At 45.2% G+C, this 17,334-nt stretch overlaps 1 protein-coding gene across 5 annotated transcripts in view; it reads left to right on the top strand.

The window, feature by feature from the left end:
* The window catches only part of SCAP (SREBF chaperone), a 67,401-nt gene that overhangs the window by 28,392 nt on the left and 21,675 nt on the right, over nucleotides 1–17,334 (top strand). For 4 of the 5 annotated variants that reach the window (XM_014791518.2, XM_004419632.3, XM_087430883.1 and 1 more), the window contains exons 2-3: nucleotides 5,113–5,332; nucleotides 14,420–14,549. In XM_014791518.2, coding sequence (XP_014647004.1) covers nucleotides 5,211–5,332; nucleotides 14,420–14,549 — 252 coding nt within the window. In that variant the 5' untranslated portion in view covers nucleotides 5,113–5,210. Of the gene's footprint in view, nucleotides 1–4,477; nucleotides 4,500–5,112; nucleotides 5,333–14,419; nucleotides 14,550–17,334 lie in introns of those variants that run through there. The other variant, XM_087430884.1, reaches the window with a different exon arrangement.

Raw genomic sequence — 17,334 nt, 5'->3', positions numbered from 1 at the left:
GTTAAGTGCGCACGCTCTGCTGCGGCGGCCCGGGGTTCGCAGGTTCGGATCCTGGGTGCACACCGACGCACTGCTTGGCAAGCCATGCCATGGCGGCGTCCCATATAAAGTGGAGGAAGATGGGCACGGATGTTAGCTCAGGGCCAATCTTCCTCAAGAAGAAAGGGGAGGATTGGCATCAGATGTTAGCTCAGGGCTAGTCCTCCTCACAAAAAAAAACAAAGAAAGAAGAGGGGCCGGCCCCGTGGCATAGCAGTTCAGTGCACACACTCCGCTGCTGGCGGCCCGGGTTCAGATCCCGGGTGTGCACCGACGCACCTCTTGTTAGGCCATGCCGTGGCGGTGTCACACATAAAGTGGAGGAAGATCAGCATGGATGTTAGCTCAGGGCCAGTCTTCCTCAGCAAAAAGAGGAGGATTGACATGGATGTTAGCTCAGGGCTGATCTTCCTCACAAAAAAAAAAAAGAAAAGAAAGATCTCAAATCAATAACCTTAACTACTTTAAGAAAATAGAAAAAGAAGAGCAAAATAAACCCAAGGCAAACAGAAGGAAGAAAATAATAAAGACTAAAGTGTAAACAAAGGAATAGAGACTAGGAAAACAATAGAGTAAATAAAACCAAAAGTTGGTTCTTTTGAAAGATAACAAAATTAGCAAACCTTTAGCTGGAATGACCAAGAAAAAAAGAGAGGACTCAAATTACTAGAATCCTTAATGAAAGTAGGGACATTACCACCAACTTTTCAGAAATAAAAATGATTACAAGGAAACACTATCAACAGTAAATGCTATGCCAATAAATTAGATAGCCTAGATGAAATGGACAAATTCCTAGAAACAAAACTTACTCAAGAAAAAATAGAAAGTCTGAATAGACTTAACAACAAGTAAGAAGATTGAGTTAATAATTTAAAAACTTCCCACAAATAAAAACACGAGATCAGATGGCTTTGCTCATGAATTCTACCAAATGTTTAAAGAAGATTTATCATGAACTCTTACAAAAAAGTAGGAGGGAGCACTTCCCAAGTCATTCTGTGAGACCAGCAATACCCTAATTCTAAAGCCAGACAAAGAAAAAAGAAAACTGCAGACCAGTATCCCTAATGAATAGAGACACAAAAGTCCTCAACAAAATATTAGCAAACTGAGTCTAGAAACATTTAAAGGGATTATACCCAGTAATGCAAAGTTGGTTCAACATGAGAAAAATCAATCAGTGAAGTACACCTTATTAGTAGGATAAACAAACAACACATGATCATCTCAAAAGACACAAAAAAAGCGTACTACCCTTTCATGATTTAAAAAAAAACAGGGCTGGCCCTATGGGGTAGCGGTTAAGTGTGCGTGCTCTGCTGCTGGCAGCCCGGGTTCGGATCCCGGGTGCGCGCTGATGCACCGCTTGTCAGGCCATGCTGTGGCAGTGTCCCATATAAAGTGGAGGAAGATGTGCACGGATGTTAGCCCAGGACCAGTCTTCCTCAGCAAAAAGAGGAGGATTGGCATGGATGTTAGCTCAGGGCTGATATTCCTCACAAAAAAAAAAAAAAAACACTCAACGAACTGGAAATAGAAGGGGACTCCTCAACCTGATAAAGGGCATCTATGAAAAACTCCCATGTAATATCATACTTAATCGTCAAAGATTGAATGCTCTCTTCCTAAAATAAGGAATAAGATGAGGATTCCATTCTCAGCACTGCAACTCAACATTGTACTAGAAGTTCTAGCCGGGACAATTTTACAAGAAAAACAAATAAAAGGTATCCAGAGTGGAAAAGAAGAAATTAAACTATCTGTATTTGACGTGATCTCATATATGTAACATCCTAAGGAATACACATGCAGATACATGCACACGTGCTCGTGTTCAGTGTCACTAGCCATTAGGGAAATGCAAATTAAGACCCGATTAGATATCAATACACACCTATTAGCATAGCTAAAATAAACAATAGTGACAATACCAAGTCCTGCTGAGGATGCAAAGATATGAAATCTCTCATATGCTGCTGATGGGAATGTAAAATGGTACAGATACTCTGGAAAATATTTTAGCCGTTTCTTAGAAAACTTAAACTCTAGGGCATTTATTCCAGAGAAATGGGATAGTCAGTGAACGTTTGTGGTAAGAACAAGCGTGATAGGTCCATTGTGGCTGAAGCTTGAGGGAGATGGAAGGATTTTCAACAAATGATCCTGGAAGGCTGTGGGACAGAGCCTGCAGTCTATATAGTTTTCTGCATCTCTTTTCCTACTTTTTCACCTCCCTTGGGCCTTTGGCACATTTATTTTTCTTGGTTGATTCTTAATATGTGCAAGTTGGTTGAAGAGAATTTCAAATGCTGAGAGTTTGATGAATATAGGCACAAAATAAATAAACCATCATTTTTTTTTTTTTGTATCTTATGTTAATATATTGTGTGTTTATGGATTTTTCTAAAACTTCCTCATTTATTTTCGCATTTGGGGCAGGTTCAGAACCAGGGGCACCTTAAGCAAGCTAATGACAAAGTGGGATGAGCTTGCCTCCCCAGTCTGCTCTCATGGACTCATTCCATTCCTTAGTGCCATTTATCTTGTGAGCTAGGGGATCTGACTTGATCTGGGCTTGTCCTCTGTGTAGACTCCCTCAGGGCTGTTCTTCTGTCTTGGCTCCAGTAGTTTTTTCTTTATGTGTACAGCTCTATAATTTGGGTGTCTAATAACAGACTCCTTCGTTTTTGCCTGTAGTGGGGTCTCCTGAAAAGGCAGGCGGCAGGTTGTTTACGTTTTTATGTAATGTGGTCCACTCAGGCCTCCAGGGCCTCCATCCTTTCCATATATTGTGTCTCTTTAAATTCAGGAAACAGAGCTGTAGATTTTGATCTGAAGAAACCTGTAAGTGTGGAGCAATGTAAGAAAAACAGGTTTTTGGTTCAAGTTGAGTAAATTTTGCTTTGTAATAGCTTTGCATTAAGATGTATACAGTGGAGCAGAGATGAATAATGTCTCCTCTTGCTAGTTTCAGGTAGGTGGGCTGTGTAATGAACTAGAATTTGGATTTCTTTTTTTTAGCTTTGTTTTCCAGGTGCTGTGAAAATTAACGATTAGTATAACTAATAAAGACCAATGGAAACTGAAATTGACTAAGGCCGTGTCAGAAAGATTTGTATTTGCTGCAAAATGGAAGTGAATTAGATAGTTTTTTCTTACATTAGTAGTTTCACATATAAGAACTTGACTGCAAAGGTGGGACCCTCCCCACCAGCTCCTGTGTTGCAAATGTGTTTGCAGAAGAGGCTTGAGAGGAGAGTGGGATTAGTAGGATCAGAATTTCCTGGAGGGCTTCACTTACGGGAAAAGTTGTGGGACTTGTCAGAGGACTGAGACTGGAAAAACTAAACTGGTTTATGGCCATCAGTCTTCAGGGATCCTCTTGCCAGCATCTCTCTGCATGTGTATATCTCATTAGTGTTTGTTTCAGAAATGTTGCTTCACCAGAGTCCTTGTTTATGCTGGGTGGTGAGCACTATTGCTGGTCCCCTGCTGCAGGTCTGCTGCTTGAGACTTCTTTGACCTGTCATACTCCAGGTGAGGCTTGTGAATGGTTGAACTATTGTGAACACCTCTGCTCCTTGGGCCAGCAGCTGTCAGCTACTGACTCCTCTATCCATTGCCTATTGAATTGACCCACAGAGAGTTCTTTGTATTTCCCTAGAAGGTTGCTGGACTGGAAAATTGCATATGCGCTTAAGGCTTGTGCTTCCAGGAAGGTAGAAGGAGTGATAGTATTGCTGCCTGTGAATTGGCTGTGGTGGGACTCCTTTTGCTTCTCATTTCTGGTCTTGACACTTCTTAGGAGTCATCTCTTTGGGCTGAGTTTTCATCAGTGAGCCTAATCAAGCCAAGACACATGTCTGGGCAGGGTCCCTGTAGCACAGACCAAAGAAAACAGCAACATGGAACAGAAGTGATTTAAACTTGAATTCCATTGCAGAGCTCAGTAAGAAAGGAATTCTAGATCCCTGGGCCTTTTATTGGAGTTTTCTATTCTGATTTTATTGGTTTAAAGTTCTCTGCTTAGAAGCAACAGAAATTAACCTTGGCTCACACAAGTGAAAAGAGGATTTACTGGAAGGATATGGATGCCTTACAGAACTGGAAAGAAAGGCTGATGAGCTCGTCTTCAGAAAGGACTGAGTCGGAGCAGCTTGCGATGTTGGGAGCAGGAACCCCTTGGGGACGTATAAGCACTACCACATTCAGTTCCTGCTTCTTTCTACTCAGAAGTCAAAGTCCAGGGAGAGAGGCCCAACCGGCCTGGCCTGGGTCAGGGAGGGGCACCTTGACTGACAGTCTGTCCAGGCCGAATCCTGTGGAGAGAGGTGGTTCCCTTGAGACACACCAGGCTGCTGTTACTCACAAAAGGAGACAGCTGCTGGGAAAGGAAGGAACAAGAGGAGTTCTTTGCCTGCATGCTACCACGAACAGCTGTGGGACCAGGAGCAGAGGTTTCCACCTTATTATTATTATTAGCAGTATTCTGCTGCCAGAGTGAAATTTGTTTTATGTCAGGGCGCTAGGCTTTTTGGTGTTTTTGTGTTGAGGACTGACCCCATTGAACATTCTTTATCAGTGAATGACTGTGCAAGAATGTGGTTTTTGAGGGGTTAGCCCTGTGTAAAGGTTTTCCCCAAGAATTTCTCTCAGTCTTGCCTGTGCACAGAGAAGGATGGGGGAGGGTGTCCAGAACTCCCATTTGGCAGAGAGCAGCTGAAGGTGTTGTCTGATACACAGGTGTGCTTTCCTGTGCCACCATTTTAGAAATGTCTAATGTGGAAGAGGATTGAGAGTTTGTTGCCAGAGCCAGAGGGGCAGTTTTTTGGCTGCTTTGTTTAGACTGACTTAGAAACTTGCCACAGTCACTAAGAGCTGACCAAAGGGGCGTGTGTGTGTGTGTGTGTGTGTGTGTGTGTGTGTGTGTTGGGATTGATGTCTCCAGTCGTTGCATGTAGGCATCCTGAAACACATCCCCACTCACATCGCTGCTACCTACCCCAGCAACCCTAGTGTGCAGAGAGAGCCAAGTATTCTTTGTTAATTGGCTTTTTTCCCTTCTTGCAGGTACCTGCAGATGGTTTCCATTGTCAGTGCTGTCCAGCGTGTGCCAGGCTGATCCATGGTCACTTTCCGGGATGGCAGCAAGGTGACTTCAGCTGAGGATGACCCTGACTGAAAGGCTACGTGAGAAGATATCTCAGGCCTTCTACAACCATGGGCTGCTCTGTGCATCCTACCCCATCCCCATCATCCTCTTCACGGGGCTCTGCATCTTAGCCTGCTGGTATGTTTCAGAGTTACCCTGGATATGGTGGGCCAGAGCCTGGGGACAACAGGTTTCCTAACCCTGACTGCTCTGTAACCCTTAGACTATGTTTGCTTTTTACACACTGGAGCTTGAGGCTCATTGGAGCTGCTGAGTGCAGAGCTCTAGTCCTGGTGTGTTTAGCAACTATCCTAAAACAGTCCAGGCTGGCCGTGACTTAGTAATTCACCAAATTTGTTCACATCACTGGTGGTCAATCTCAAAATAATGTTTAGACACTTGTAAGAAACTGTGAAATAATTGAAAGGCATGATCTTTTAATTTTCCTTCTCAACAGTGCAGTTTCCTTTTGGTACCTGGTTAAGAGCAGGAGCCTTCAAGTGTTGCAAAGCAAAGTCTACTTGAACAATTCCTTGGGCACCCTCTTGCAGGCTAACCTCTGAGACTGGATTCTTTGCTATCTGGTCATTTTCTTATGTTCACATGGAGCCTACTTCTGACCCTCTTGTTGATTCTTGGGGACTTCTGTGCTCACCAAGGACTGTTGTGAGAGCTGTAGCTGCCCTTGGTCCAAGTCTGTCTTTCTGTTACATGGCCCCATAGAAGTCTGAAGACTGTGGCTGATGATGACATTGTAAAAGGGGAGGCTTGATATAAGATGATATCTGATGGCCCTTTGGCTCTAAAACACTAATAGCCATGAAAAGAGCCCACCTTATTATCCTTGCCTCTGGAAAGAATTCTGGTTTCCAGATTCTTTGTATATCTAATGTTTATAGATGCTCTCAGTGCTGTACTGGAAGGACGATGGCTCAGGACTGAACTCGCTAATGATCCCAACTTCTTCCCTAATTAGGACTAAGATGAGCACCATTCATTGAGAATTTCCTGCTGAGTGCCATGTTGGTGCTTCAGGTACATAATTAAATGTCTCATCCATCCTCATAATAACCTTGGGAAGTGATCCAGTTATATTACCATTTAACCAAATAGGGATGGAGGATTAGAGACTTACTTGCCTGGTCTACACAATTAGTAAGTAGAGAAACTGGGGTTCAAATCCAGGCCTAGAGATTCTGGTGCCTATACCTGTGGCACTCTGTCACCCGTACTCCTCACTCTGGCTCAGTGTATTTTGTACTGATGTTTAAACTTTGTTAAAAAAAAATTGTGTTGTACAAAATAAGATAGTTGTGGCTACATCCTGTAACTGATGAATTAGGAATGCTCTGAGAAACCAACTCTTGGGTTTATTTTTTCCTCTAAGTTAATTGACCCATCTCTCTCTTTCAAAATCATACTTTTCTAGGGCTGGCCCTGTGGCTTAGTGGTTAAGTGCATGCGCTCCACTGCTGGCCGCCCGGGTTCAGATCCCGGGTGTGCACCGACGCACCGCTTCTCCGGCCATGCTGAGGCTGTGTCCCACATATAGCAACTAGAAGGATGTGCAGCTATGACATATAACTATCTACTGGGGCTTTGGGGGTAAAAATAAATAAATAAAATTATAAAAAAAAAGAAAAATCATACTTTTCTAGGCCTGGCCTATATGCTAGAGCAGTAGTACTCAAACCTGAGCTAGCATCAGAATCACCAGGAGGGTGTGTTAAAAACACAGATTGCGGGGCCGGCCCCGTGGTTTGGTGGTTAGGTGCGCGCCCTCTGCTGCTGGCGGCCTGGGTTCGGATCCCGGGCGTGCACCGAGGCACCACTTGTCAGGCCATGCTGTGGCGGTGTCCCATATAAAGTGGAGGAAGATGGGCACAGATGTTAGCCCAGGGCCAGTCTTCCTCAGCAAAAAGAGGAGGATTAGCATGGATGTTAGCTCAGGGCTGATCTTCCTCACAAAACAAACAAACAAAACACAGATTGCTAGGCCCCACCCCAGAGTTTTTCATTCATCAGGTCTGGGATGGGCCTGAGAATTAGCATCTCTAACAAGTTCCTAGGCCTAGGGACCACATGCTAAGAACCACTAGGCTGCTGTGTCTTGAAGATTTCTGTGAAGTTCTACTGTGTCTCAGCTAAAAGTGTTTTTTCTTTTATTCTAATGTCTGGAGCAGCAGTTTGTGGTGACACTCATGGTTATTATCACTCCTATTGCCTTCTGTTGAGGAGTTGGGATCCAGCTCCCCCTCCACTAAATTCTCAGTTCCTTGATGGCCTCTTTGTATGTGCCTTTGCACATGGGAAGGTGGTAAGTAAATACATGATGAGTGAATACATTGAATTAAACTTGTTTTCTGTATGGCCAGTTTGAGTTGAAGAGGTGGTAGTTGTGATACCCCTCCACAAACAGAGCTCTAGCTACAGGAAAAGGAAAGGTTGCTTCCTCTTTGCCATTCATCTTCTGGGGTTTGAAGTGTAGCCAGCTGGGACCAGGCAGTTTCCTGGACAGAGAAATGTAGGATATGTATAGTAGCTGCTTGGGTACAGTTGGGCCTTATCTTTAAATGAATAATTTGATATCACACAAGTGTTTCAAAACAGACTATCCTTGGATTTATGACATTGGGCCTCTGGTGTGAAAATTTTATGAGATGGCTGAGGTCTCAAGTATGGAAGACACCTCCTTGACTCAGGGTGAATTAGAATGGGATGGAGGGTAGGGAAGAGGCAGATGTGATAATAACAATATGTAACAACCAGTAGAGCCCGGATGCAACCCAGCCAGGCAGACGCCTGCCTTATACCCCGCTGGTACTCTTGGCTGAACATCAGTCCTGAGAAAAGGTAGGGCTGGGCTGATAGGAAGGAAAGGAAGACCACCAGCTTTGTAGGTCCTCAGGTGCTTCCACACATGGTGTTTTGTTTGGTTGCCTAACACCTTTGGAGGTGGTGGTATTCCCTAGTTCTTTTAAAGATGGTGAAACTAGAGTGGAGAGCTAGTAAGTGGTAAGCGCTGCACTCGCAGGTCTGTGTGGCAGATCAAAATCTGTACTTTCTCCGCTTCAGCATGGTGATAGGAATTTTTTGAGGAAGACTGTTTGGTGCTGATACCTTTGATTGTAAGGAGTTTGCTCCTTGAATAAGAAGCTTGAGAAAGAGGCTCTCACCTGCAGTGGGCCAGGAGCAGGGCCCGGCAGGATCTGCTTAGACAGGGACGGGGGCGTTTTTTGAGGCAGTGGCCCTACGTAACAGAAGTTGAGGAGAGAGCATAAAGTTGGGTTTATAGCCACCACAATAAAGATGGCTATAATATATCCCAAGCACTATGCCAGACCGATGATGTAGAACACAATCCCTCCCCTCAAAAACCCTCCGTCTTGGCCTGAGACAGACGATTGCAATGCCATTGATATGGCGCATGGCAGATGTGGCCTCGCCTCGTTGCAAAGGGAGACGTTGCCAGGGAGGCTTCCTGGGAGGAGAACAGCTGAGCTGAGCCCTGCCGGAAGGATGAGTGGCATCTTCCTCACCTCCTTTCCTTTTTATGGTGGTGGTCATTCAGCTCACCACTCCCCCAACAAAAGGACAGGGAGCTGAAACCCCGGCATGCCCCTCTAAGAACCCCCACCCTCTGACGGCACTATGGTTTCCTCTTGTCTTTGTGGTCACCCTGTTTTTCTTTGAAAAGAAAAACCAGCCTATCCTATCACATTCTTAGTGCTGTGTACTTATTTTCAGCATCTTTGTCATGTGATCTTAAAGGAGTTTTTAAAAATTTTTTCTTAAAATGTGATTGGCTTAGGAAAAATTTTCCAAGGCTACATGTAGTCTCCCAGCCTCCAAAGATGATAAAGGTTCTATCAGAGAAGTCACAGATTGGGCCTTTATGGCCAGGAGACCAGAGATTGTGGACCCAGGGCACAAACCTTGCTATCGTCTTCTACCCCAGAAAGCTTTTCTGTCCAGGGAGCTCCCTCTTCTGCCAGAGCCTCAGCTTACCTGCAGAAAACAAAGTATGAGTAATAGACAGCTTTTAGTAGTTTTCTTAGAAACTTAGGTTCCGTTTAATTGCTTACCTCTTATTCTTCCTGGAATGAGACATGTTCAGCTTGAAACCAAAGGACAGCTGCACTTGATATCCCTGTTCATATCTAGCCACCTGAGCTATGGACCCTGTTCTTCACTCCTGGATCACCCTGGGAGCAGGGAACGCTCTTTCCTCTGGGAAAATGTGATGAAACTGGTAGTAAGTAGGCTCTGTGGCAAGAGGTGTCTGTTTACATTTCCTAGAGGTTAGGTCACCAGGACCTGGGATAGAGAGTGCTGTTGCTCCAGACCTGCCCTGGGAAGTGGTGGGAGCACTGTGGGGTGAAGGAAGAGTGCCTAGGTGCCAGGCTAGCTGGACTGCCCTATGTACAGGTCTGAGGTTAATGTGAGGGTCACTTGTGATTCCACAACCTGCTACTCATGGTTATAGAAGGTGGATTTTTAACTTGGAGAGCAAGTTGGAATCATAATGAGGATATTATAAGTCTCCTGAAGGATAGTAATCCTGTATCCTTAAAGGATAATTTAAGAACAGACTTGATCCCTTTTCTCCTTTTCTCTGGAGGAAAGAAGTACCTTCAGGCTGAGGCTGGACATCTCGGTTGTAGTGGCCTCTGCTTGTCAACCTCTCTCCCTTGTCTGCCCACATCTCAGGTTTCCTCCTGATCACCATGGGCCCTTTGGGGGGTGTGCACACAGGTTCCCTCTTTCTGTGCCCATGTGGCCACTCTCTAGACACGTTAATATTCTCTTTTCATGAACAAGAAAGAAAGCTAAGTAACTGAAGCCTTGTCTGTACCTGCGCTTTGAAGAGCCTGGCTGGAGAGCTGAGAAGGAAGGCCCAAAGCACCACTGACCTCTGCCCTAAAGCCTCCTGCAGCTGCTCCAGGGTGCTGACCTATTCAGCATTTCAAAGCTAGAACCTCTCCCCAAGCAGAAGTTACTCCTGACCTCACAAACAAGCTCCAGAAAAGCTGTGAATAGCCTGTAGGAGATCAAAGATGTCTTGAGCACTCCAAATTTCCTCACACAAAAGAGAGATCAGGAGATCTCAGAAGTATCCTCTTCTAGTCTTGCACTGCCCCACCCCTGATCCTGTATTGTTCTCCCCTGAGAAGGGAGGAGAGAAAATACCTCCTACCCCTGATGTCTCCAGGGAAGTGTCTTCTGTAACATCTTTTCTGAGTGTCATTTGTGAGGTTGCTGTTTCTGTATATCTTCAGTGTCTCCTGAGCTTCCCATCACAGATAACTGCGAGTGAGAATGGGAGATGTAGAGCCAAGGCCATCTGTGTAATTTGTGGGACCTCGTGCAACATGAAAATACAGGCTGCTTATTCCAAAGGCAGGGAAAAAGTACCATTAAAGGTACTAAAATATGCTTGGATGGGAGTGGGTGAAAGGCTTGCCCCTGCCAGAATGTCCACCAGATGTACTATGGTGCTGTCAACCTGGGGTGCTGTCAAGCTGGCCTTCACCTCACCCTGCCCCAGATTACAGCGGGGTATGCACATCTGACCCCAACCCTCCTTGTTTTGCATTCACGCCCCTGCCAGGGGGCAGCAACAAATGGGATACCTGGACAGAGTAGGGAAGGCCAGGTCCAGGGATGCAAGGGGGCAGGGGAACTGGTAGTCAAAAACGTATCCCAGGGAGGAGGGACCATGTGTGAACCTACACTCTAAATACTCAGCACATGCTCCATTGTGATGGACTTCACTTACAAAACACAAGTTTAAAGGTAAATTTGTTAAGAATTTCCAGGGCCAGCCCCAGTGGCCTAGTGGTTAAGTTCAGTGTGGTCCTCTTTGGTGGCCCGGGTTTGGTTTCCAGGTGTGGACCTACACCACTCATCTATCAGGGGCCATGCTGTGACTGTGGCTCACAAAATAGAGGAAGATTGGCAACAGATGTTAGCTCAGGGCAAATCTTCCTCAGCAAAAAAAAAAATTTCCATACAGCTACTGCAGAGCATTAAACGTCAAGCTCTAGGCCCTTCTGAACGTGGGGTCCTGTGCAGCCATACAGATTGCACACCCATGAAGCCAGTCCTGGGTAAAGCATCTGGTAGATAAATAATTACCACATTTCTTGAACATCTTCCATGTGCCTTGTATTGGTGATACCGAAACTAAAATGGCGTGTCCCCTTCCCACACGTTTCTTATATTAATCAAGCAGATGAATACAAGTCTCTGGGGTCGGTGTTTGCAGGCTACCATGGGAGTACAGAAGAGAGGTGTGCCTGACTGCCTAGAGGTGGAGGAGTAGAGAGGCAGTGTTGCCTTGAGGATAAGCAGGAATTTGGCTAGCATTTTGGGGGCAGGGGGAGCATTTTAGTTTGGGCTTCCCCTGAGACAAAGATTTGAGTACATGTGGCTTGTGTGTAAAATGAAATGGACACTGGTAGGGAGGTGGGAAAGTGAAATGGAAGAGAAGGTGCACTATCCAACAAGTTACCGCCATGGGCAGCTGAGAGTAATCTCACTGGGGAACGCTGAGAAACAGTACAGGACATCCACCCCAGAGCTCCCCACCTGTGTGTGGGGGAGCTGGACTGTCTGTGTCAGGGTCAGCAAACTCTTTCCCTAAAGAGCCAGATAGTAAGGCCACATGCAGTCTCTTTCGCATATTTTTCTTTGTTTTTTGTGTTGTTTTATATAACCCTTTAAAAATGTAAAAACCATTCTTAGCTCACAGACCACACAAAAACAGGCCATGGACTGTTTGCTGACCCCTAGTCTGTACAATAACAGCATCAACCACTGTTTGAGGTCTGCTTCCGGCTAGCATTAATTCCTGGCATTTGTGGCCTGTCTCACTTAGACACAGAGGCCTCCAGCAGTAATACAACACTCTCAGGCAAATAGATGCAAGTGCTGGCAGTTGGAAATTGAGCCAGCGTGCCCAGAAATAAGATCAGAGGGGATAAGGGTAGGGCACCAGTAGCCTGTAGGGATGTGTTAGGTGGCCAGATGTGGGGAGAAGGCTGTATGGGCATGGCAGCAGAAAGGTGTGTGGACCGGGGGATGGGAGAGATTTGGATTGCAGTTCCGTACCTGAATAGGAGACAAGGAAATGATTTCAGGAGTAGAAGCAGGCCAGTGTATTATTCCAGGTGAGAGTTGGTCGTTGCTTGGTCTGAGTGGAAGCCTTGGAGGTGGTGAGATGTGGCTGAGTCTGGATATATTTTGATGGTAGGGTCCTGGGGATTTTCTGAGGACCAGATGTGGAGTGTGAGGGAAAGAGGAGTCCAGATCAAAATGCTTGGCCTGAGCAGCTGGATGGGTGGAGCTGAGACAGGAAAGGCGGGGGAGGTTTTAGAGACCTGTTAATTTCCTCTGCCCCTGTGAGATCAGAGTAAGCCAAGATGTAATCTGGTCCTAGAAATGAGTTTTGCGGAAGCAATGTGGGGGTAGTAATAGAAATCCCCAGACAGCTTCTTTCTTTAAATGTCTTTAGTCTTTTTTTTGACCTTGGAAAAGTGAGTATTTTTGCTTCTGAAAATTGACACTTTTCTTCTAAGCTTTCCTTTTGGTCTAGAATTTGATGGCCATAGATGGTGATTATTCCCTTGGCCTTTTGCAATTTTATAAAATATTTTTCTTGATGTTTTTCTTTTGCCTATATTAAAAGGAATATATGGTCATTTAAATTTTAAAACAAAACAGAAATGTAATACAAGGTAGTATAGTGTGATGTTGAGCACAGACCTGTGTTTACATACTGGTTCTGTCATTTTCTAGTGGGGATATAGCTTCTGCATGCCTCATTGGGTTGTGGTGAGGCTTAAGTGAGCAAATAGTTGGAAGGCACTTGGATTGGTGCCTCACACAGTACGTGCTCAGTGAGAGTTAGAAACCGTCATCATTTGGTACAGAGACAGTAACAGGCACGTCCACTGTCAGTGATAAGAACCATGTTGGGATGAGTACAGGCGTACTTTGTTTTATTGTGCTTCGCTTTATTGGGCTTTGCAGATATTGCATGGAGGGCAAGACCCTCCACCAGCAAAAGGAGTACCACTCGCTGAAGGCTTAGATGATGATTAGCATTCTTTAGCAATAAAGTATTTTTCAATTAAGGTATGTACATTTGTTTTAGAAATAGGCTATTGCACACTTAATAGACTACAATATAACGTAAACATAACTTTTATATGCACTAGGAAACCAAAAAATGTCTGTGACTTGCTTTATCGTGATATTCACTTTATTGAAGTGGTCTGGAACCGAACCTGCAATATCTCTGAGGTGTGTGCCTGTATGGGGCACTTTGGCAGCTCATAGCAGGAGCGCCAACCCAGACTTTGGGGTAAGAGGAAAGACTTCTGGGGGCAAGTAATACTACAGCTGAGGCCTTGAAGATGAGTTATCTAGGAGGAGAATGGGCAGGAGTGTTCCAGCAGGTGCAGAGCCTCAGAAGTAAGAGAGGAGTTGTGTATGGCCCCAGGGCAAGGTTGGAGAATGACTGTGCGCCATTTTAAGCATTTCAAGGCCTGTGGACTTGTTCCTAAGAGACTTTATCCTAAGAAAGTGGATGCTCTGCAGTGTGCTGCCCTTCTTTCTCTTCCTATTGGAATGTTTAGACTCCTGGAATTCACAGATGTTTTTAATATTTCAAATCTTGAGAAACAGGCTGCTTTTAGTTTAGTCAGTGTGTTTTGAGGAGCTACTGTGTGGAAAGTAAATGTAGATAAATAAAATGTGCTGCGTGCCTTCATCTTGTGCAGCTAAAGCACCAACAGTCTTAGCTCTGGGCCCCATGACTTCTCTCTGCACCCAGAGCCCAGGGGTCTGCCCTGGGCTTTCTGGGTTTTTGTTTTTTTCCCCAAGTTTTTTTATTATTGTCTTACGTATAATTTGACAAGAAGATTTTTTGTTCTTTTAGCATGTTGCCTTTATTACATATCTAAAAATATTCAGTCTATTTTATGAATTGGGCTTCTTGTAAGCTTTCTATGACTAAAAATGAGTTTGAAAAATTCTGATCTAGGTGGCATCTGAGTTTCCTTCTAGCTCTGAAGTTTTATGATTCTAGTATTTTGTGCATTTATACAGTCCTAGCAGGGAGAATTTAGTGCAGCTGCAGTGGTTCCTGTGTCACTGTTATCAGTGCAGACTTTACCACCTATCATGTCCTAATTCTTTTCTCCTTTTTGTTCATCCCAGCTATCCACTGCTGAAACTCCCCTTGCCAGGAACAGGACCTGTGGAATTCACCACTCCTATGAAGGATTACTCGCCCCCGCCTGTGGCCTCTGACCACAAACCACGAGAGCCTAATGAGCAGCCGGAGTGGGTAGGTGCTCAGTGCGTTGCTGAGGAGAGCCCTGGGGATTGGCTGGAGATTGGCTGAGGCAGGGGTTTCATGAGTGACAACTGAGGGTGGTCAACTTCTGATTGGTGAAAACATGTGCTTGAACAGCTTTACAAAGGCACCAAAAATATTTTGTTATAAATTTAGTGACTAACCTTTTTTGAAAGGAAATGTCAAGTGACACAGAAGTGTGACTGTCCTAGAAAAACTGGGGTCTGTGGTGGTTGTAGGTGCGGCCAGCTGGGTCTGGGTTCACACCCTGGGCTGCTCACACACCATGCACAGGTGCCAGGCAGTGCCGTGGCAAACAGGCCATCTCCTCCTTGTCCCAGGTGGTCATGAGAACCACTGAGCATCTCTAGAGAATGTTCTATCATTAGAGTCCTGACACTGTCTAATATTTGCAGTGTACACCTAATTTTTTCAAATCTGTTTGGTCCTATTTTATCCTCACAGTTCAGTCAGGTAAAAAGTATAGGTTTTGTTTTCGTTTTTTGTGAGGAAGATTAGCCCTGAGCTAACATCCACGCCAATCTTTCTCTTTTTGCTGAGGAAGACTGGCCTTAGGCTAACATCTGTGCCCATCTTCCTCCACTTTATGTGGGACGCCGCCACAGCACGGCCTGGCAAGCAGTGCATCTGTGCACACCTGGGATCCAAACCTGGGCCGCCAGCAGTGGAACGCGCGCACTTAACCGCTACGCCACGGCACCGGACCCTGTTTTTGTTTTAATTTTAATCTCTGTTACAGTTAAGCTGGGGCCCAGAGTGATGAAATGTCTCAGTAATTTAGTTTTCATGGAGTCAACACTGGATCAGAACTCCAGGTCTCTTGACCCTCAGCGCCCTGCTTCTTCTGTACCATACTGTACTGTTTTCAGTTGACTCTGAGCTGAGCACTGATCTAAACTAGGAAGAAATAGTCTCTCCAGTTGAGGGTCTCAGGTGTAGGACATAACTCACTGTAACTCTGGACTCAAAAATTTGGAAATCTTACAAGCTTGATTAGCTTGTGTCTAAGCCTTTTGCCTGCCAGATAATGAAGGAAGTATCCTTCCTTCACGTGTTGTGATTTGGTTCCATGGATTGGTGCTGGACTCGCCGAGTCTGTTGGTGAGGAGAGAAACCAAAGCTCAGGGAACAGAACTCTTCCTCTCCCACCTTCTCTCTGACAGTGATTGCACATTCCTTCCCGTTTCCTTTTTGGGTAATGTAGCAGCCAGGTAACTTGTTATAAACTTGGCTGTACTGTTGCTGAAATAGAGACATGTGTGGTAAGATAGGTATGTGTTAAACTACACATGGTGTCAATGGGAAGTACACAATCCGGGTTTCATGGGACTTTGTCCATGAAGGTGAGAGGGAGCATGATCTGATGCTGGCGGAAACCAGTTCTGTAACTTCATGTCCCAGCTTGACCATTGGCTCACTATGGGACCTTCTTAGTTCAAACCTTTTACCTTCATTAACCTCTTGATGCAGTTTTACCGCATAATGGAACTGATGGTTCCTGGTCACAACAAGGTAGTCTGTGTTTGTGGACGTTTTGTGACTAGTAGAGTTCAGTAGGCCTGATGGTGCAGAACAGATGTTTAATGATGTGACTGCTGGGGGGGTTTACTTGTTTGTGAGCTCTTTAAACTTCCTTAAAGGGGCCGGCCCCATGGCTTAGCGGTTAAGTGCGCGCGCTCCGCTGCTGGCGGCCCGGGTTCGGGTCCCGGGCGCGCACCAATGCACCGCTTCTCTGGCCACGCTGAGGCCATGTCCCACATGCAGCAACTAGAAGGATGTGCAGCTATGACATACAACTATCTACTGGGGCTTTGGGGGAAAAAATAAAGAAAATTATAAACTTCCTTAGTGCCCTTCTTTGGTCTGGGATGATGATAGTAAGTGGGTATACAAAATGACTTGAGGGCTTGAGAATCAGGGGATTGTCCATTTTCTCTCTTTCTGATTGAAGTCTCTATCCCCTGAAGGATTGAGAAGGAGACCCAGGCTTCGGTTCTGTCACCTGGTGTCATGCACCTCAGTGGTCAGTTATCTCACCTCCATTGACTGTGATAAAAATACAGGCCAACAATACAGAAATGTTAAGGTTTGCTTTATTTATGAGGGACAGAAAAATCAACTAAACTAGAGTAAGCCAAAAAAGGAATTTTGTGGGTCGTATAACTTGAGGGGCAGGGCTGACTCAAGGATAACATGGTTTGGGTCTCAAAAGTAGTCCCTCAGCTCTGGGTCAGCTCCACCCTTGGTCTACCTGACAGTAGCTCCAGAAGCTTCAGTCCCATGTTCTTGTAACATCCAATCCAGTGGAGGACAAGAGGGTGCCCAGTTGACTCTTAATGGGGTTATCTGCCTGTCCCCATCCTAAATCGTATGGCCAAGGGGGTTGTTTTGTTGATTAGCTTCATCACCTAGTTGTCTTCCTCACCAGGCTGAGAATGAGAGAGGATGATTTCCAAAGGAAAATTGGGAGGCTCTGGTGCTAGGCAGCACAGCACAGGCATCGACTGCCCACACGAAGGAACCGAAATGTCTTTCATTCCTCCATTCATTCCTTTATTCAACACGTTTATTGTGTGTCTGCAGTGTGCCCAGCAGTATAACATAGAGGATACCTAGAGCTTCACTGTCCCCGAGGAGATCCCAGTCTGGTTGGGAAGAGAAGACAAAGATGTCAGTTTATTTATTTTTTATTTATTTATTTTTTGTGTGAGGAAGATTAGCCCTGAGCTAACATCCATTGCCAATCCTCCTCTTT

Source organism: Ceratotherium simum, chromosome 5, assembly GCF_057802395.1.
Source record: "Ceratotherium simum simum isolate JZ-2026a chromosome 5, ASM5780239v1, whole genome shotgun sequence".
Lineage (NCBI taxonomy): Eukaryota > Metazoa > Chordata > Mammalia > Perissodactyla > Rhinocerotidae > Ceratotherium > Ceratotherium simum.
The sequence above is the reverse complement of the archived record's forward strand: the minus strand, read 5'-3'. Positions and strand labels throughout refer to the sequence as shown.